This window comes from Pseudochaenichthys georgianus, unplaced genomic scaffold (genome assembly GCF_902827115.2).
Source record: "Pseudochaenichthys georgianus unplaced genomic scaffold, fPseGeo1.2 scaffold_1229_arrow_ctg1, whole genome shotgun sequence".
Taxonomy (NCBI): Eukaryota; Metazoa; Chordata; class Actinopteri; order Perciformes; family Channichthyidae; genus Pseudochaenichthys; species Pseudochaenichthys georgianus.
This window is the reverse complement of record NW_027262153.1, coordinates 1-20724: the sequence shown is the minus strand read 5'-3', so window position 1 is coordinate 20724 and position 20724 is coordinate 1. Positions and strand designations below refer to the sequence as shown.

The window sequence follows — 20724 nt, the reverse complement described above, 5'->3', positions numbered from 1 at the left end:
AGAGTCCTCTCCTGCTGATGTTCAGGTGTATATCAGTATGTAGTGTCTCTACTTTAAAGAGTTCTCTCCTGCTGATGTTCAGGTGTATATCAGTATGTAGTGTCTCTACTTTAAAGAGTCCTCTCCTCTGATGTTCAGGTGTATATCAGTATGTAGTGTCTCTCCTTTAAAGAGTCCTCTCCTGCTGATGTTCAGGTGTATATCAGTATGTAGAGTCTCTACTTTAAAGAGTTCTCTCCTGCTGATGTTCAGGTGTATATCAGCATGTAGTGTCTCTACTTTAAAGAGTCCTCTCCTGCTGATGTTCAGGTGTATATCAGTATGTAGTGTCTCTACTTTAAAGAGTCCTCTCCTGCTGATGTTCAGGTGTATATCAGTATGTAGTGTCTCTACTTTAAAGAGTCCTCTCCTGCTGATGTTCAGGTGTATATCAGTATGTAGTGTCTCTACTTTAAAGAGTCCTCTCCTGCTGATGTTCAGGTGTATATCAGTACGTAGTGTCTCTACTTTAAAGAGTCCTCTCCTGCTGATGTTCAGGTGTATATCAGTATGTAGTGTCTCTACTTTAAAGAGTCCTCTCCTGCTGATGTTCAGGTGTATATCAGTATGTAGTGTCTCTACTTTAAAGAGTCCTCTCCTGCTGATGTTCAGGTGTATATCAGTACGTAGTGTCTCTACTTTAAAGAGTCCTCTCCTGCTGATGTTCAGGTGTATATCAGTATGTAGTGTCTCTACTTTAAAGAGTCCTCTCCTGCTGATGTTCAGGTGTATATCAGTATGTAGTGTTTCTACTTTAAAGAGTCCTCTCCTGCTGATGTTCAGGTGTATATCAGTATGTAGTGTCTCTACTTTAAAGAGTCCTCTCCTGCTGATGTTCAGGTGTATATCAGTATGTAGTGTCTCTACTTTAAAGAGTCCTCTCCTGCTGATGTTCAGGTGTATATCAGTGTGTAGTGACTCTACTTTAAAGAGTCCTCTCCTGCTGATGTTCAGGTGTATATCAGTATGTAGTGTCTCTACTTTAAAGAGTTCTCTCCTGCTGATGTTCAGGTGTATATCAGTATGTAGTGTCTCTACTTTAAAGAGTCCTCTCCTCTGATGTTCAGGTGTATATCAGTATGTAGTGTCTCTCCTTTAAAGAGTCCTCTCCTGCTGATGTTCAGGTGTATATCAGTATGTAGAGTCTCTACTTTAAAGAGTTCTCTCCTGCTGATGTTCAGGTGTATATCAGCATGTAGTGTCTCTACTTTAAAGAGTCCTCTCCTGCTGATGTTCAGGTGTATATCAGTATGTAGTGTCTCTACTTTAAAGAGTCCTCTCCTGCTGATGTTCAGGTGTATATCAGTATGTAGTGTCTCTACTTTAAAGAGTCCTCTCCTGCTGATGTTCAGGTGTATATCAGTACGTAGTGTCTCTACTTTAAAGAGTCCTCTCCTGCTGATGTTCAGGTGTATATCAGTACGTAGTGTCTCTACTTTAAAGAGTCCTCTCCTGCTGATGTTCAGGTGTATATCAGTACGTAGTGTCTCTACTTTAAAGAGTCCTCTCCTGCTGATGTTCAGGTGTATATCAGTATGTAGTGTCTCTACTTTAAAGAGTCCTCTCCTGCTGATGTTCAGGTGTATATCAGTATGTAGTGTCTCTACTTTAAAGAGTCCTCTCCTGCTGATGTTCAGGTGTATATCAGTGTGTAGTGACTCTACTTTAAAGAGTCCTCTCCTGCTGATGTTCAGGTGTATATCAGTATGTAGTGTCTCTACTTTAAAGAGTCCTCTCCTGCTGATGTTCAGGTGTATATCAGTATGTAGTGTCTCTACTTTAAAGAGTCCTCTCCTGCTGATGTTCAGGTGTATATCAGTATGTAGTGTCTCTACTTTAAAGAGTCCTCTCCTCTGATGTTCAGGTGTATATCAGTATGTAGTGTCTCTACTTTAAAGAGTCCTCTCCTGCTGATGTTCAGGTGTATATCAGTACGTAGTGTCTCTACTTTAAAGAGTCCTCTCCTGCTGATGTTCAGGTGTATATCAGTATGTAGTGTCTCTACTTTAAAGAGTCCTCTCCTGCTGATGTTCAGGTGTATATCAGTACGTAGTGTCTCTACTTTAAAGAGTCCTCTCCTGCTGATGTTCAGGTGTATATCAGTATGTAGTGTCTCTACTTTAAAGAGTCCTCTCCTGCTGATGTTCAGGTGTATATCAGTATGTAGTGTCTCTACTTTAAAGAGTCCTCTCCTGCTGATGTTCAGGTGTATATCAGTATGTAGTGTCTCTACTTTAAAGAGTCCTCTCCTGCTGATGTTCAGGTGTATATCAGTACGTAGTATCTCTACTTTAAAGAGTCCTCTCCTGCTGATGTTCAGGTGTATATCAGTATGTAGTGTCTCTACTTTAAAGAGTCCTCTCCTGCTGATGTTCAGGTGTATATCAGTATGTAGTGTCTCTACTTTAAAGAGTCCTCTCCTGCTGATGTTCAGGTGTATATCAGTACGTAGTGTCTCTACTTTAAAGAGTCCTCTCCTGCTGATGTTCAGGTGTATATCAGTATGTAGTGTCTCTACTTTAAAGAGTCCTCTCCTGCTGATGTTCAGGTGTATATCAGTATGTAGTGTCTCTACTTTAAAGAGTCCTCTCCTGCTGATGTTCAGGTGTATATCAGTATGTAGTGTCTCTACTTTAAAGAGTCCTCTCCTGCTGATGTTCAGGTGTATATCAGTATGTAGTGTCTCTACTTTAAAGAGTCCTCTCCTGCTGATGTTCAGGTGTATATCAGTATGTAGTGTCTCTACTTTAAAGAGTCCTCTCCTCTGATGTTCAGGTGTATATCAGTATGTAGTGTCTCTACTTTAAAGAGTCCTCTCCTGCTGATGTTCAGGTGTATATCAGTACGTAGTGTCTCTACTTTAAAGAGTCCTCTCCTGCTGATGTTCAGGTGTATATCAGTATGTAGTGTCTCTACTTTAAAGAGTCCTCTCCTGCTGATGTTCAGGTGTATATCAGTACGTAGTGTCTCTACTTTAAAGAGTCCTCTCCTGCTGATGTTCAGGTGTATATCAGTATGTAGTGTCTCTACTTTAAAGAGTCCTCTCCTGCTGATGTTCAGGTGTATATCAGTATGTAGTGTCTCTACTTTAAAGAGTCCTCACCTGCTGGTGTTCAGGTGTATATCAGTATGTAGTGTCTCTACTTTAAAGAGTCCTCTCCTGCTGATGTTCAGGTGTATATCAGTATGTAGTGTCTCTACTTTAAAGAGTCCTCTCCTGCTGATGTTCAGGTGTATATCAGTACGTAGTATCTCTACTTTAAAGAGTCCTCTCCTGCTGATGTTCAGGTGTATATCAGTATGTAGTGTCTCTACTTTAAAGAGTCCTCTCCTGCTGATGTTCAGGTGTATATCAGTATGTAGTGTCTCTACTTTAAAGAGTCCTCTCCTGCTGATGTTCAGGTGTATATCAGTATGTAGTGTCTCTACTTTAAAGAGTCCTCTCCTGCTGATGTTCAGGTGTATATCAGTACGTAGTGTCTCTACTTTAAAGAGTCCTCTCCTGCTGATGTTCAGGTGTATATCAGTATGTAGTGTCTCTACTTTAAAGAGTCCTCTCCTGCTGATGTTCAGGTGTATATCAGTATGTAGTGTCTCTACTTTAAAGAGTCCTCTCCTGCTGATGTTCAGGTGTATATCAGTATGTAGTGTCTCTACTTTAAAGAGTCCTCTCCTGCTGATGTTCAGGTGTATATCAGTACGTAGTGTCTCTACTTTAAAGAGTCCTCTCCTGCTGATGTTCAGGTGTATATCAGTATGTAGTGTCTCTACTTTAAAGAGTCCTCTCCTGCTGATGTTCAGGTGTATATCAGTGTGTAGTGTCTCTACTTTAAAGAGTCCTCTCCTGCTGATGTTCAGGTGTATATCAGTACGTAGTGTCTCTACTTTAAAGAGTCCTCTCCTGCTGATGTTCAGGTGTATATCAGTATGTAGTGTCTCTACTTTAAAGAGTCCTCTCCTGCTGATGTTCAGGTGTATATCAGTATGTAGTGTCTCTACTTTAAAGAGTCCTCTCCTGCTGATGTTCAGGTGTATATCAGTATGTAGCGTCTCTACTTTAACAACAGGAGAGGGAACACCGCAGAAAGCAGAATAGGGACTCTTTATGTTCTGTAATGTTGTATGTCCTTCCTATATTTACTAAGTGTATGTTAACTCCCATTAAAAGTGTATATTGATGCACATATCTCACACTAAGAACAAATAAATATCCCCCTTTGCATTAAAATTGTATTTATATATTTTATCATACAAAATCTATTAAAAATGAGAAATAAAAAGGGTTAAAGTAAAAACTCTTTAATAAAAGCTTAAAAAACGTTTGAAAACATATTTTCATTTAAACTGTAAATAAAAACCATGATAGCATCTCTGCAGTGAGGCGTTCAGGGGACAGCGGTCAGCAGGACGTCTCTCTGCAGTGAGGCGTTCAGGGGACAGCGGTCAGTAGGACGTCTCTCTGCAGTGAGGCGTTCAGGGGACAGCGGTCAGCAGGACGTCTCTCTGCAGTGAGGCGTTCAGGGGACAGCGGTCAGCAGGACGTCTCTGCAGTGAGGCGTTCAGGGGACAGTGGTCAGCAGGACGTCTCTCTGCAGTGAGGCGTTCAGGGGACATCGGTCAGCAGGTCGTCTCTCTGCAGTGAGGCGTTCAGGGGACAGCGGTCAGCAGGACGTCTCTCTGCAGTGAGGCGTTCAGGGGACAGCGGTCAGCAGGACGTCTCTGCAGTGAGGCGTTCAGGGGACAGCGGTCAGCAGGACGTCTCTCTGCAGTGAGGCGTTCAGGGGACAGCGGTCAGCAGGACGTCTCTCTACAGTGAGGCGTTCAGGGGACAGCGGTCAGCAGGACGTCTCTCTGCAGTGAGGCGTTCAGGGGACAGCGGTCAGCAGGACGTCTCTCTGCAGTGAGGCGTTCAGGGGACAGCAGGACGTTTCTCTGCAGTGAGGCGTTCAGGGGACAGCGGTCAGCAGGACGTCTCTCTGCAGTGAGGCGTTCAGGGGACAGCGGTCAGCAGGACGTCTCTCTGCAGTGAGGCGTTCAGGGGACAGCGGTCAGCAGGACGTCTCTGCAGTGAGGCGTTCAGGGGACAGCGGTCAGCAGGATGTCTCTCTGCAGTGAGGCGTTCAGGGGACAGCGGTCAGCAGGACGTCTCTCTGCAGTGAGGCGTTCAGGGGACAGCGGTCAGCAGGACGTCTCTCTGCAGTGAGGCGTTCAGGGGACAGCGGTCAGCAGGACGTCTCTCTACAGTGAGGCGTTCAGGGGACAGCGGTCAGCAGGACGTCTCTCTGCAGTGAGGCGTTCAGGGGACAGCGGTCAGCAGGACGTCTCTCTGCAGTGAGGCGTTCAGGGGACAGCAGGACGTCTCTCTGCAGTGAGGCGTTCAGGGGACAGCGGTCAGCAGGACGTCTCTCTGCAGTGAGGCGTTCAGGGGACAGCGGTCAGCAGGACGTCTCTCTGCAGTGAGGCGTTCAGGGGACAGCGGTCAGCAGGACGTCTCTGCAGTGAGGCGTTCAGGGGACAGCGGTCAGCAGGACGTCTCTCTGCAGTGAGGCGTTCAGGGGACAGCGGTCAGCAGGACGTCTCTCTGCAGTGAGGCGTTCAGGGGACAGCGGTCAGCAGGACGTCTCTCTGCAGTGAGGCGTTCAGGGGACAGCAGGCCGTCTCTCTGCAGTGAGGCGTTCAGGGGACAGCGGTCAGCAGGACGTCTCTCTGCAGTGAGGCGTTCAGGGGACAGCGGTCAGCAGGACGTCTCTCTGCAGTGAGGCGTTCAGGGGACAGCGGTCAGCAGGACGTCTCTGCAGTGAGGCGTTCAGGGGACAGCGGTCAGCAGGACGTCTCTCTGCAGTGAGGCGTTCAGGGGACAGCGGTCAGCAGGACGTCTCTCTGCAGTGAGGCGTTCAGGGGACAGCGGTCAGCAGGACGTCTCTCTGCAGTGAGGCGTTCAGGGGACAGCGGTCAGCAGGACGTCTCTCTGCAGTGAGGCGTTCAGGGGACAGCGGTCAGCAGGACGTCTCTCTGCAGTGAGGCGTTCAGGGGACAGCGGTCAGCAGGACGTTCTCCAGAGTCACCTGACTGCTCACGTATCGAGTCAGTTTGCTGTTGAAGCCTCTCTCCTGCAGGAAGTGGATTCTTCCGGCGTCGATCAGCTGTTTGCAGAGACGCCCGACCTGCTCTCTCTCCTCCACCGACAGGAACCTGCAGAGCAACATGAAGGGGGGGGGGGGGGGGGGGGGAGAGGGGGAGGGAGAAGGGGGGGGGGGGGGAGAGGGGGAGGGAGAAGGGGGGGGGGGGGGTTACAAAACTGATACAAAACGGATGAAGTTGTCATTTCAGCGATTTGTGTTTAGAGCAAATGGAGAAATTAAAAAGCACTCGCAGAAAAATGTATTAAAAAATTAATTAAAATCGGGACTATTGCCTCTTGTGGTCAAAATGAGTAGTACACCAACAAACACAAGCAGCGCAGCACCATCACGATGAACGTGTGAACGATGTGGAGAGCATCTCAGATCATAAGCAGCTCTGTTTGTTGACCTTTCCAAAGCGTTTGACACGTGGATCATCTCATCTTGAAGCAGAGGCTGCTCAGTGTCGGCATGTCCAGCCGTGCAGTGGGTGGTTTGAGAACTGCCTCTCTGAAAGGTCCCATGTGTTCACTTTGATGGGCTGTCTTCTGAGTGGTTAAACATTTCTAATGGTGTTCCTCAAGGCTCTGTGTCAGGTCCTCTTTTATTCTCCATCTGCATCAACAGTTTAGGGGAACATGTGGATGAAGCTACTTCACATTATGCGGATGATGCCCGTGATGTTCTGTGCAGGTCCCTCATTCAGGAGCTGCTGTTAAATCACAGGCTGTTTCTAACACTGTTCAGACTCAGCTCTCTGAACTAAAGCTTCTTCTAAATGTGGATCAAACCAAGGTAACGCTCTTTCTAAAGCTAAACAGACTCAGAGCCTGTTTTAGATATTGTAACTACGCAAGGAACAAAACTCAAAGTTGTTTCCTGTTACAAACACCTGGGTATCTGCTTGATGATTGTCTCTCTTTTAAACTTCAGGTCACTAACCTGCTTAAAGAACTGAGGGTGAGGCTAGGGTTCTTCTACAGGAACATGTCCTGCTTCTCGCTGGAGGCCAGGAAGAGGCTCTGTGACCTTTGACCTGTGCTGGACTCTGGGGATCTGGTCTATATGAATGCACCTGGTCCAGTTAGATGCTGCGTATCACAGCGCTCTGAGATGTGTGACTAACTGTAAAGCATTAACCCTTCACTGCACCCTGTATGCAAGGGCTGGTTTGCTTTCACTAACTGCACGGAGGCTCAGTCACTGGTACGTCTTTATATACAAAGCCATGTTAGGGAAACTTCCATCTTACATCTGCTCCCTGATCTCACGGAGAAGTGTAAGTGGCTCCTGCCTGAGATCGCATGCTGTGGTTTTATTAAATGTGCCAGCTGCTAGGACTGTCTGAGGGAAGCAGCTGTTAGACGCAGCTCCTCTGTCTTGGAACAGTCTGCACATTAAATGGAAACTGAACAATCTGGTGCCACTAAATGTTTTAAAGCTCGGTGGATGCTACTCAATCGGAAGCTATTGGTACCTGCTCATGTGGAAATGATCAGCAGAATATTTACCGCCTCACTTTCCTTTAAGTCTTCATAAAAACCAGAACAGAGAAAAATGTGAAGTAAACTAAAAAGTAAAACCTCAGAGGTGAGATATTTACCCGCTCACAGCGTCCCTCTCCTCCGCCGGCTCGTGCTCTTCCTCCTCTCTGCTCTGATTGGCCGGATCCTGAGATGGAGCGTCCCGATTGGTCGGTCTCATTCCACACGTGGCCCAGCTCGACATCCTGCAGAACGCCGAGAACTCTTCGGCTCCGATTCCTCGCTGCAGGAAGAACTCTTTCCCAACGTAGTGACGCCACTCACAGCGGTTGTGACAGCACAGCGCCACGGCAACGCCCAGAACTGGACCAGGACCAGGACCAGGACCAGGAACTAGATCAGGCTCTGCTGAATCCTCTTCTCCTGATGTTTTGAGGCGTTTCGGTGGCGGTCCGCTCTCCTCTCGGGGTCCCGGCGTGTCGAGCAGACAGCGGAGAGCCAGATCTGAGACAGAAGATGTTAGAAAACTCTCACTGGTCTCCGGTTTGAGCTTCATCCTCACTTGATTTGGGGGGGGGGGGTGCCATAGTTTATGGGCGCTGTACGCAATATAGGCGTAGTTCTGTTAGTATAAGATAATAAGATGTACTTTGTTGATACAAAATCGGGATATTGTGTTGTTATGAAAAAAAAAAAAAAAAAATTTAATTTCTATTTTTTTTTTTTTTTCTCCCCAATTTGTGGCGCCCCCTATGGGTTGATGCGCCCTTAGCATTCGCCTATACTGCCTATGTCGAGGGCCGGCCCTGGGAAGCAGTCATCACATACAGAGCATCAGCTAGTTCCTGAGCAGCGTCATGTACTCAGCTGCAGTTGGGACACCTTTGTTAGCATGCTACTCTCATGTCTCCCAACATGAGAGAACACGCTGAGCCCTGCTCTCACCTGTCGCGGCTCCACACAGGTGCTTCCCCACGGCGACCAGAGGCAGCTTCCTGTCGCTGAGCGGCGCCACTTTACCTGCAGAGAGACGGCAGGTCAACAGCAGAACTCACCTGGGCCTCCAGACGCTCCAGGTGTTCGTCCCTTACTTAAGTCCAGATGCTGGATGTCCACCTGCAGCCTCTGGAACTGAACGCCAGCCTCCTGATGCTTCCCGTCCACCTGATGAGACACAGACACCATGACCTCCTCTCTCTGAAGGCTGTGAGCGGGGTGCGAGTTATAGTCTGAGCTTCATGGGGTCTTTGAAACAACGCACACACAGCAGCCCTCCGCTGGCTACAAAGTTACATCTGAAAAGGTTCCACACACCACATAGCACGCCATCTCAGCGCGCTCACAGGCATAATGGTAAATGGACTGTACTTATATAGCGCTTTATCCCGTCTTTAAGACCCCTCAAAGCGCTCTACATGCTACATGTCGCTCACCCATTCACACAGAGCAGTGTATATTACTCTAGGAACTAACACGCACACACATTCACACACCGTCGGCCATCGGGAGCAACTCAGGGTTCAGTATCTGGCTCAAGGATACATCGACATGTTGGCTGCATGGGCTGGGATCGAACCCACAACCTTCTGGTGGAAAGACGACCGCACTCCCTCGCAGCCACAGTCGGGCGTAGATTGCGCACTATTTTATTCCGCACCTTGGAGTTGAAGCGCTGGCATAAAGTCACTCAAGAGAGAATACGATGCCTGTTTACCTCGTTAACATAAATACGTTGACGCATGCATGATTAAAATAATGGTCGTTGGTAATGTGTTAGCGACCCCCACAGGATGTCACTGCTTCAGGGGCTCAGACCCTCCTTAGCTCTCATTGGCTCCCACATAACTCCACCTGTCTGAGAGGTGAACAGTTCGTGTGGATCTTTAGGGCTTTTATTGTGAAAGGAAAGCAGGAAGGAGTAACCTGTTCAACACTGACCCCCCCCCCCCTTTCTGTTTGTCTGTTTACGTATTTTCTTCGTTGTGTAATTCTCTGTCGCAGCGTCTTTGAGTTTCTAGAAAGTGTTGACCTTGAACCGCGTGCTGCTGCGCTCCACCAGCAGGAACTGCAGGTCCTCCAGATCCTCGCCGGTCTTCAGGGCGTCTCGTCTCCTCAGGGCTTCGTGGATCCAGTGGGAAAGTTTCCCTCGACCTGCTCCGAACTCCACGAAGCTCCGCCCCCTACCCAGCAGCCCCAGCGCCTCCATGTGACCTAACAGAGAGGACTGCACACACCTGACAGGTGAGAGAGGAACAACAAACCAACACGTTTCAGTTTTTAAAGAAAGTTGTTTCATTGAATCCCTGTGGCTTTCAGCTCAGGTGTGTGTTTACCTGCAGCTCAGGTGTGTGTTTACCAGAGGCCTGTACTACGAAGCCGGTTCAACCTAACCTGATATGTTTGAGTTAGCCGGTTGGCCTAATCCAAAACATACGCGCTCTCGCTAAACTGTCCTACGACGCTGGTCATCAAGTGGATCGCTCAGCCAGCCGTGTCCTATCTAGTTAGGTGTTCACATGAAAGGGGTGGTATCTGGAGCATTCGACCAATCACAGACATGGAGAAGCGTACTGACAGCGCAGCGTCATACTTCCTGAATGAAAAGTGAACTTTAATACTAGTCAAAAATGAAGAAGTTAAACTTTAAACATCCATGACTTAAACACTTGATCAGGATCAAAGCCTCAGAGCTGCACCTGCAAGGTGAACACAGCTGGGCAGAACACGTGTTTGAATGCGTACATTAACAGGTTTATGATATCACTGCCCGTCTAACACACGATCTGACTTCAATTACATTTGTCTCGAGTGTTTCCTCAACTTAATGTGTTGCTTAAAATAATACTTCTGCATCCAGTATGTGACACTGTGAGTGTTGCACGGCCAGATACGGCTCAGCTGACTCAGATCAGGAGATATATGATACATTATGAAGTGATATGCCGCGGACTGTACTTAGTGTACTCTGATCCGGTTACTTATGTTGTGGCAGATATTTAAGAGCTTTCTTAACGCTAATGTTATAATAGTCAGACTGCTCTGAAGATGGAGGTGATATTCTATTCATGTTCACGTTCACACAGTCGGTGATTTCTGCCGGCCGTCTTTCCTGCGACGGCAGTTTTTCTGTGTTTCCTTTCTCCTGTAATATGACTTGATCGCTTTAAACTCCGCACACTGAGCTCTGATTGGTCAGCAGGCGGTGCTTTCACTGAGTTGAGCTCTTAGCCTGCAACCTAACCTGGTCCCGACCAGGTTAGCTGCTTAGCATCAGTTACCATGGAGATCTAGCTGCTAAAAAGAGAACCAGCTTCGTAGGACCGGAAAGCCGGAGTTTCCCCTGAATTTAGCCGCTAAGCGAAAATCCTGCTTCGTAGTACACCCCCCCGGTGTTTGTGTTCACCTGCTGCTCAGGTGTGTGTGTTTACCTGCTGCTTCAGGTGTTTGTGGGCGGAGTCTCCGTTCCTTGGGTCGTCCAGTTCCTCCTGAACGACCGGATGAGACAGAAAACCGTCCTCAATGTCGCACTGCAGTCCTACAACAACAACAACAACAACTTCCTCATCCTCTTCCTCATCCTCATCTAACTCACAGGTGAATGGTGACTCACCTGTGGCGGCTGTCTTCAGTCTGTCCAACAGAGACTGCAGCTGGGTCCGGCTGAGGTCACACAGACTCACCTGAGACACAGCAGCTGTTATCAGTAGGTCTAACGTCTGCATGGTGTCCTGGTTCATATTCAGGTGAGACGTACCTGCTGCAGCGCCTCGCCTCCGTCAGCCGCTCCAGCGTTTATGTTCTCCACATAGTAAGCCTGCAGGAAGTCACATCACATTGCATTGAGCTTCAAACAAATAAAATACATAAAATAATATATATATATATATAATACAAATAAAATAACCTTTTTCAAAAAATCATGTCCACGCAGTAAACAGTTCAGAAGTTCAACAAATCTAAATCATGTATTTTTTCAGAAAATATCAGAATTATGACTTTTTTCTGAATATCAAAAAATGATGACTTTTTTTAACTTTCTTCAAAAATCACAAAATTCAGATTTTTCCCCCCAAAAGTTTCAAAATGACTTTTCCCCCAAAAAACTTAAAATTCTGACTTTTTCTAAAAAATCTCTAAATTTCCCCCAAAATCTCTAAACTCTGTTTTTTTCAGAAATGTCTGAATTCAGATTTTCTTCTGAATAACAATTAAAAAAATAAGTAAAAAGAATAATGATAATAATAGTATTTGTACTAGCGGTCTCACCGGCTTGGGCTTCTCTCTGGAGTTACATTTCTTCAGGTGTTTCTGCAGCTTGTCTTCACTCACGGTGCTGAAACAGGAAGTGATTCATCAAACCTCCTGATTACTAATAAAGCTGATTAATGTAATTATTATTTAGTGACTCACTGTTTGGGGTCCAGAGGACAAACGATCCTCCTGCAGCTGCCCTCCTCCTGCTCACAGGAAACAGGGATTCAATCAGTCATCAATCACTAATTATACATTTTAGGTTCAGGTTATTGATTAGTTCCTAAGAACAACAGACAGATCTCTCATAGAAGAGCACCCCGCTCCGTCACCTCTAAGAACATTAAACATACAAGCATTCAAAGTGAATAAATAAATGCTCTGGGATGCTAGCTCAGATACTTGGCGTCTCATCTCGGGGGCAAGGTCATCAATGTTTGGGCTCCGGCTCTGAGCGGAGGAGACCCTCAGGATGGAGGGAAGGTGTGCTGCAATATACCGGCGGGCCAGATCTAAGAGGAACTAGAAATTATCCTGCGGGCCGAAATTAAATCCACCACGGCCCTGATTTGGCCCCCGAGCCTCGAGTTTGACACATTATAGCATAATAACGCATTCATTCTAGTCATTCGTGGTTTCAGCTGGAAACTGGATAATAAAGTGCAACATGTTCTAAAATGTGAACATGTCCCTGGTACACAACAAAGCATGGCCTCTATGGTATACGTGCAGATATCACTGACTCCTGCAGACACGAGCATTATCTTATATTATTATATTTACACACAAGCATTATATTATATTATTATATTTACACACAAGCATTATATTATATTATTATATTTACACACGAGCATTATATTATATTATTATATTTACACACGAGCATTATATTATATTATTATATTTACACACGAGCATTATATTATATTATTATATTTACACACAAGCATTATATTATATTATTATATTTACACACAAGCATTATATTATATTATTATATTTAGACACAAGCATTATATTATATTATTATATTTACACACAAGCATTATATTATATTATTATATTTACACACGAGCATTATATTATATTATTATATATTTACACACGAGCATTATATTATATTATTATATTTACACACAAGCATTATATTATATTATTATATTTACACACAAGCATTATATTATATTATTATATTACACACAAGCATTATATTATATTATTATATATTTACACACAAGCATTATATTATATTATTATATATTTACACACGAGCATTATATTATATTATTATATTTACACACGAGCATTATATTATATTATTATATATTTACACACGAGCATTATATTATATTATTATCTTTCTACCAGGTGTCTGCAGAAGGTGTCGAGGAGACTCCACAGTGATCTGAGAACACCTCGGCTTTAACAAGAATCTGAGTCTGTGCATTTTAAGCTATCAGACTGTTTGAATACACCATGTTACACACAGTACACACAGTACACACAGTACACACACACACACACACACACACACACACACACACACACACACACACACACACACACACACACACACACAGTACACACAGTACACAACACACAGACATACAGTACAGACATACAGTACACACAGTACACAACACACAGACATACAGTACACACAGTACACACAGTACACAACAAACAGACACAGTACACAGACACACAGTACACAACACACAGACAGTACACAGACCAAACAGACCACACAGTACACAACACACAGTACACAGACACACATTACACACAGTACACAGACACACAGTACACACAGTACACACAGCACACACAGTACATAGACACACAGTACACACAGCACAGCACAGACACACAGTACACACAATATACAGTACACACAATATACAGTACACAGCACACGTACACAGGCACACAGTATACAGACACACAGTACACAGACAGTACACCACACAGTATACAGTACACACAGTACACACAGTACAGGAGTTCAGACTAATGAGGATCCCTCGCTCAGCTGTTATCATGGTCCCTGAACTCACCACTGGTCCCTGAACTCACCACTGGTCCCTGAACTCACCACGAGTCTTTGCACTCACCTGAGTCGCGTGCTCTCCGCAGAACACATTTCCTCGCGCCACGATCATTTTACAGAAGCGTTTCTTTTTCTCCACGAAGAATCCACACCTGCCGGGCAGGGGCGCCGCCATGTTGGAAAACAGTGACGTGATGACGCTCCTGCTGCGTTCAAGTGCTCGGCACAACCGTAGGAAATACTGCGGAGATACGAGTTTGAGTTTGTTGGTTTTCTTGTACTTTTTGTACTTGTACTTTTTTTCTTACCTTACTGAACTGTCAAAATGATTATTGGGGCAACGGGTGGAGCTTTCGGAAATAATTTCAAAAATAAAAGCTCTTGCAAACTCCATCTGATATTTCTTTAAAAATTAGGGATTTTTTTCCTCAAAATTCTGAATTTTGACATTTTGACATTTTTCAAATATTCTCAAAATGATGATTTTTTTCAAAAATTCTCAAAATGATGACTATTTCTGGATATCTCAATACTCTCACTTTTTTCAGAAAATCCCAAAATTATGATTTATTTCAGAACATTATGACTTTTTTGGAAAAATGCAAACATTTGGAATTTTTCTGAAAATGTCAGAATTCGGATTTTGTTCAAAATAAGAAAATCCAGGGTTAGTCCAAAAATCAGCTCCTAACGTCTATCGTCTATCCCTCTGTGTGAAACGTCACGGGGGTAAGGGATAGTGGATAGGAGAATTCAAAAGGACTTAGGAGAAGAGACTGCGGTACTTTATGGGAGCTGAGCTGCCTTCTCTGAACTCTAGAGTTTGTTATCTTCTCTGAACTCTAGAGTTTGTTATCTTCTCTGAACTCTAGAGTTTGTTATCTTCTCTGAACTCTATAGTTTGTTATCTTCACTGAACTCTAGAGTTTGTTATCTTCTCTGAACTCTAGTGTTTGTTATCTTCTCTGCGCTCGAGTGTTTGTTATCTTCACTGAACTCTAGAGTTTGTTATCTTCACTGAACTCTCGTGTTTGTTATCTTCTCTGAACTCTAGAGTTTGTTATCTTCTCTGAACTCTAGAGTTTGTTATCTTCTCTGAACTCTAGAGTTTGTTATCTTCTCTGAACTCTAGAGTTTGTTATCTTCTCTGAACTCTAGAGTTTGTTATCTTCACTGAACTCTAGAGTTTGTTATCTTCTCTGAACTCTAGAGTTTGTTATCTTCACTGAACTCTCGAGTTTGTTATCTTCTCTGAACTCTAGAGTTTGTTATCTTCTCTGAACTCTAGAGTTTGTTATCTTCACTGAACTCTCGAGTTTGTTATCTTCTCTGAACTCTAGAGTTTGTTATCTTCTCTGAACTCTAGAGTTTGTTATCTTCTTTGAACTCTCGAGTTTGTTATCTTCTCTGAACTCTAGAGTTTGTTATCTTCTCTGAACTCTAGAGTTTGTTATCTTCACTGAACTCTAGTGTTTGTTATCTTTTCTGAACTCTAGAGTTTGTTATCTTCTCTGAACTCTAGAGTTTGTTATCTTCTCTAAACTCTAGAGTTTGTTATCTTCTCTAAACTCTAGTGTTTGTTATCTTCTCTGAACTCTAGAGTTTGTTATCTTCTCCGAACTCTAGAGTTTGTTATCTTCTCCGAACTCTAGAGTTTGTTATCTTCTCCGAACTCTAGAGTTTGTTATCTTCTCCGAACTCTAGAGTTTGTTATCTTCTCCGAACTCTAGAGTTTGTTATCTTCTCCGAACTCTAGAGTTTGTTATCTTCGCCGAACTCTAGAGTTTGTTATCTTCGCCGAACTCTAGAGTTTGTTATCTTCTCCGAACTCTAGAGTTTGTTATCTTCTCCGAACTCTAGAGTTTGTTATCTTCTCCGAACTCTAGAGTTTGTTATCTTCTCTGAACAATAGAGTTTGTTATCTTCTCTGAACTCTAGAGTTTGTTATCTTCTCTGAACTCTAGAGTTTGTTATCTTCACTGAACTCTAGAGTTTGTTATCTTCACTGAACTCTAGAGTTTGTTATCTTCTCTGAACTCTAGAGTTTGTTATCTTCACTGAACTCTAGAGTTTGTTATCTTCACTGAACTCTAGAGTTTGTTATCTTCTCTGAACTCTAGAGTTTGTTATCTTCTCTGAACTCTAGAGTTTGTTATCTTCACTGAACTCTAGAGTTTGTTATCTTCTCTGCGCTCGAGTGTTTGTTATCTTCTCTGAACTCTAGAGTTTGTTATCTTCTCTGAACTCTAGAGTTTGTTATCTTCTCTGAACTCTAGAGTTTGTTATCTTCTCTGAACTCTAGAGTTTGTTATCTTCTCTGAACTCTAGAGTTTGTTATCTTCACTGAACTCTAGAGTTTGTTATCTTCACTGAACTCTAGAGTTTGTTATCTTCACTGAACTCTCGAGTTTGTTATCTTCTCTGAACTCTAGAGTTTGTTATCTTCACTGAACTCTAGAGTTTGTTATCTTCACTGAACTCTAGAGTTTGTTATCTTCACTGAACTCTAGAGTTTGTTATCTTCTCTGAACTCTAGAGTTTGTTATCTTCTCTGAACTCTAGAGTTTGGTATCTTCTCTGAACTCTAGAGTTTGTTATCTTCACTGAACTCTCGAGTTTGTTATCTTCTCTGAACTCTAGAGTTTGTTATCTTCTCTGAACTCTAGAGTTTGTTATCTTCTTTGAACTCTCGAGTTTGTTATCTTCTCTGAACTCTAGAGTTTGTTATCTTCTCTGAACTCTAGAGTTTGTTATCTTCACTGAACTCTAGTGTTTGTTATCTTCTCTGAACTCTAGAGTTTGGTATCTTCTCTGAACTCTAGAGTTTGTTATCTTCTCTAAACTCTAGAGTTTGTTATCTTCTCTGAACTCTAGTGTTTGTTATCTTCTCTGAACTCTAGAGTTTGTTATCTTCTCTGAACTCTAGAGTTTGTTATCTTCTCCGAACTCTAGAGTTTGTTATCTTCTCCGAACTCTAGAGTTTGTTATCTTCGCCGAACTCTAGAGTTTGTTATCTTCTCCGAACTCTAGAGTTTGTTATCTTCTCCGAACTCTAGAGTTTGTTATCTTCTCTGAACTCTAGAGTTTGTTATCTTCTCTGAACAATAGAGTTTGTTATCTTCTCTGAACTCTAGAGTTTGTTATCTTCTCTGAACTCTAGAGTTTGTTATCTTCACTGAACTCTAGAGTTTGTTATCTTCACTGAACTCTAGAGTTTGTTATCTTCTCTGAACTCTAGAGTTTGTTATCTTCACTGAACTCTAGAGTTTGTTATCTTCACTGAACTCTAGAGTTTGTTATCTTCTCTGAACTCTAGAGTTTGTTATCTTCTCTGAACTCTAGAGTTTGTTATCTTCACTGAACTCTAGAGTTTGTTATCTTCTCTGCGCTCGAGTGTTTGTTATCTTCTCTGAACTCTAGAGTTTGTTATCTTCTCTGAACTCTAGAGTTTGTTATCTTCTCTGAACTCTAGAGTTTGTTATCTTCTCTGAACTCTAGAGTTTGTTATCTTCTCTGAACTCTAGAGTTTGTTATCTTCTCTGAACTCTAGAGTTTGTTATCTTCACTGAACTCTAGAGTTTGTTATCTTCACTGAACTCTAGAGTTTGTTATCTTCACTGAACTCTCGAGTTTGTTATCTTCTCTGAACTCTAGAGTTTGTTATCTTCACTGAACTCTAGAGTTTGTTATCTTCACTGAACTCTAGAGTTTGTTATCTTCACTGAACTCTAGAGTTTGTTATCTTCTCTGAACTCTAGAGTTTGTTATCTTCTCTGAACTCTAGAGTTTGTTATCTTCACTGAACTCTAGAGTTTGTTATCTTCTCTGAACTCTAGAGTTTGTTATCTTCTCTGAACTCTAGAGTTTGTTATCTTCTTTGAACTCTCGAGTTTGTTATCTTCTCTGAACTCTAGAGTTTGTTATCTTCTCTAAACTCTAGAGTTTGTTATCTTCTCTGAACATAATGTGGGTGCAATAACGAAGCATCCGAGACAGCGGCATTTCATTTAATGCACACTCCCATTGGAGGCGTGGCTTTATTTATTCCCATCATTGAACTTTGACCTGGTTCGCTATTGGCTTCCAGTCATGCACAACAAATCACAAACACAAATTAGTAACACATTTACCCGAATGTTGACAGCAAGAATATCTTTTGGTTAAAAGGGAAAATTGTTCTTTAAAAAAAGATTGAGTTGGACAAAAAGCTGCTATCGAAACACAAGAGGGTTGTGAACCTTACATTCAAGTGTTGCGTTGATTAAAAACACCTTCTCTTGCACCTTAAGAGCAATCCAGATACTTCTGTGGATGCGTAGTTATTGGTTGTAGACCACTTCGACATGCTGGAGTATAATGACACACGATGTGTTGTGCCCATCCTGAAAGCAATATACAAATCAAAGACACTTTCCTGATATGTTGGAATGGTTGAGGGGGGCGGCGCCTTCACCACCAGCCCAACCTGAAATTGCATTTGTCAAAAATCTCCATGACGCTTCTATGTTGGCACTTGAACCCTTCGTATGTTTTTCACGGTAACTGTGTGGGCTGTTCCATTCGGGAGCCGGACTCCAAAAAACTAAAAGTAGAGAAAGCACAATGAACTCGAATGAATCAAAGTTATATCTCATTTCTATCATTGATTATGTTTCTGTGAGGATCCTTCACATAAAAGCTATCTGACATATTCTGGTTTCATACCTGTTTCACAAGCTCAATGATGGTTCCATTGCTGACCCCCCCAAAGGTACTTATTCTCAGTTGTAGGTGTGCCAGTGATACCAAGCCTGTATGTGATTAAAAAACATAAATAGGACATGTGAAGGCCAATTTTATAATTATACCATCCATCCATCTTCTCCCGCTTATCCGTGGTCGGGTCGCGGGGGTAGCAGTTCCAGCAGAGAGCCCCAAACTTTCCTTTCCCTGGCCACATCAACCAGCTCTGACTGGGGGATCCCAAGGCGCCCCCAGGCCAGCGAAGAGATATAATCCCTCCACCTGGTCCTAGGTAGAGATATAATCCCTCCACCTGGTCCTAGGTAGAGATATAATCCCTCCACCTGGTCCTGGGTAGAGATATAATCCCTCCACCTGGTCCTATGTAGAGATATAATCCCTACACCTGGTCCTAGGAAGAGATATAATCCCTCCACCTGGTCCTAGGTAGAGATATAATCCCTCCACCTGGTCCTAGGAAGAGATATAATCCCTCCACCTGGTCCTGTAGAGATATAATCCCTCCACCTGGTCCTAGGTAGAGATATAATCCCTTCACCTGGTCCTATGTAGAGATATAATCCCTCCACCTTGTCCTATGTAGAGATATAATCCCTCCACCTGGTCCTATGTAGAGATATAATCCTCCACCTGGTCCTATGTAGAGATATATTCCCTCCACCTGGTCCTAGGTAGAGATATAATCCCTCCATCTGGTCCTAGCTAGAGATATAATCCCTCCACCTGGTCCTATGTAGAGATATAATCCCTCCACCTGGTCCTGGGTAGAGATATAATCCCTCCATCTGGTCCTAGGTAGAGATATAATCCATCCACCTGGTCCTGGGTAGAGATATAATCCCTCCACCTGGTCCTAGGTAGAGATATAATCCCTCCACCTGGTCCTAGGTAGAGATATAATCCCTCCACCTGGTCCTGGGTAGAGATATAATCCCTCCACCTGGTCCTAGGTAGAGACATAATCCCTCCACCTGGTCCTATGTAGAGATATAATCCCTCCACCTGGTCCTGGGTAGAGATACAATCCCTCCACTTGGTCCTATGTAGAGATATAATCCATACACCTGGTCCTATGTAGAGATACAATCCCTCCACCTGGTCCTAGGTAGATATATAATCCCTCCACCTGGTCCTATGTAGAGATATAATCCCTACACCTGGTCCTATGTAGAGATACAATCCCTCCACCTGGTCCTATGTAGAGATATAATCCCTACACCTGGTCCTAGGTAGAGATACAATCCCTACAACTGGTCCTAGGTAGAGATATAATCCCTACACCTGGTCCACCTGGTCCTATGTAGAGATATAATCCCTCCACCTGGTCCTATGTAGAGATATAATCCCTCCACCTGGTCCTAGGAAGAGATATAATCCCTCCACCTGGTCCTAGGACGAGATATAATCCCTCCACCTGGTCCTATATAGAGATATAATCCCTCCACCTGGTGCTAGGTAGAGATATAATCCCTCCACCTGGTCCTATATAGAGATATAATCCCTCCACCTGGTCCTAGGTCTACCCCTCGGTCTCTTCCCAGCTGGACGTGCCTGGAACACCTCCCTAGGGAGGTGCCCAGGTGGCATCCTAACTAGGTGCCCGAACCACCTCAACCGGCTCCTTTCGACGCGAAGGAGGAGCGGCTCAACTCCGAGTCCCTCCCTGATGACCGAACGTCTCACCTTATCCCTAAGGGAGACGCCAGCCACCCTGCGGAGAAAACCCGTTTCGACCGCTTGTATCCTTTCATGAAAATAACATTATTGCTAAATACTCATATATGTAATATACTATTGATCCCCGTAATCATACAAATACATTTGAACTCCCTAAAACTGTGGCTTATAGCCATTATAATGTTCTAAAATAAAAAGCTACACTTGGGGTCAAAGTGGATTTTATGATGTTTCTTGCTTAATGCCTTTGGCCATTGTTTAAAACATTCTACCATTAATCCCTGCGTAACAGAGAACCGCTAGAGACATGAAATCAAAACCTTGGGTTTGTGGTTCTCCAGGAGTTGGTGGAGCT

The 20724-nt window shown here is 43.8% G+C and overlaps 1 protein-coding gene across 2 annotated transcripts; it reads right to left on the bottom strand.

Moving 5' to 3' along the window:
* Positions 1-6025: 6025 nt before the first annotated feature.
* trmt13 (tRNA methyltransferase 13 homolog) lies at positions 6026-14135 on the bottom strand. Of its 2 annotated transcripts, XM_034077036.2 has the most exons (11): positions 14014-14135; positions 12056-12102; positions 11912-11978; positions 11400-11459; positions 11256-11325; positions 11074-11180; positions 9675-9869; positions 8737-8809; positions 8591-8665; positions 7765-8149; positions 6026-6231 (listed from the first exon to the last, which is right to left on the bottom strand). In XM_034077036.2, the coding sequence occupies exons 1-11, from the start codon at positions 14122-14124 to the stop codon at positions 6066-6068; spliced, it is 1356 nt and encodes a 451-aa protein (XP_033932927.1). In that variant the 5' UTR covers positions 14125-14135; the 3' UTR covers positions 6026-6065. The 2 variants fall into 2 exon arrangements, with proteins under 2 accessions (XP_033932927.1, XP_033932928.1); XM_034077037.2 differs by lacking the exon at positions 8591-8665 and having other exon boundaries at positions 8701-8809.
* Between the last annotated feature and the right edge of the window lie 6589 nt (positions 14136-20724).

Coding starts and splice junctions, on each gene's coding strand:
- trmt13 (XM_034077036.2), bottom strand. CDS start 14,124: ATGGCGGCGCCCCTGCCCGGCAGGTGTGGATTCTTCGTGGAGAAAAAG. Junction 11,979..12,055: donor TGTCCTCTGGACCCCAAACA/GTGAGTCACTAA, acceptor TTCCTGTTTCAG/CACCGTGAGTGAAGACAAGC. Junction 8,150..8,590: donor CCTGTGTGGAGCCGCGACAG/GTGAGAGCAGGG, acceptor CTTCTGTCTCAG/ATCTGGCTCTCCGCTGTCTG.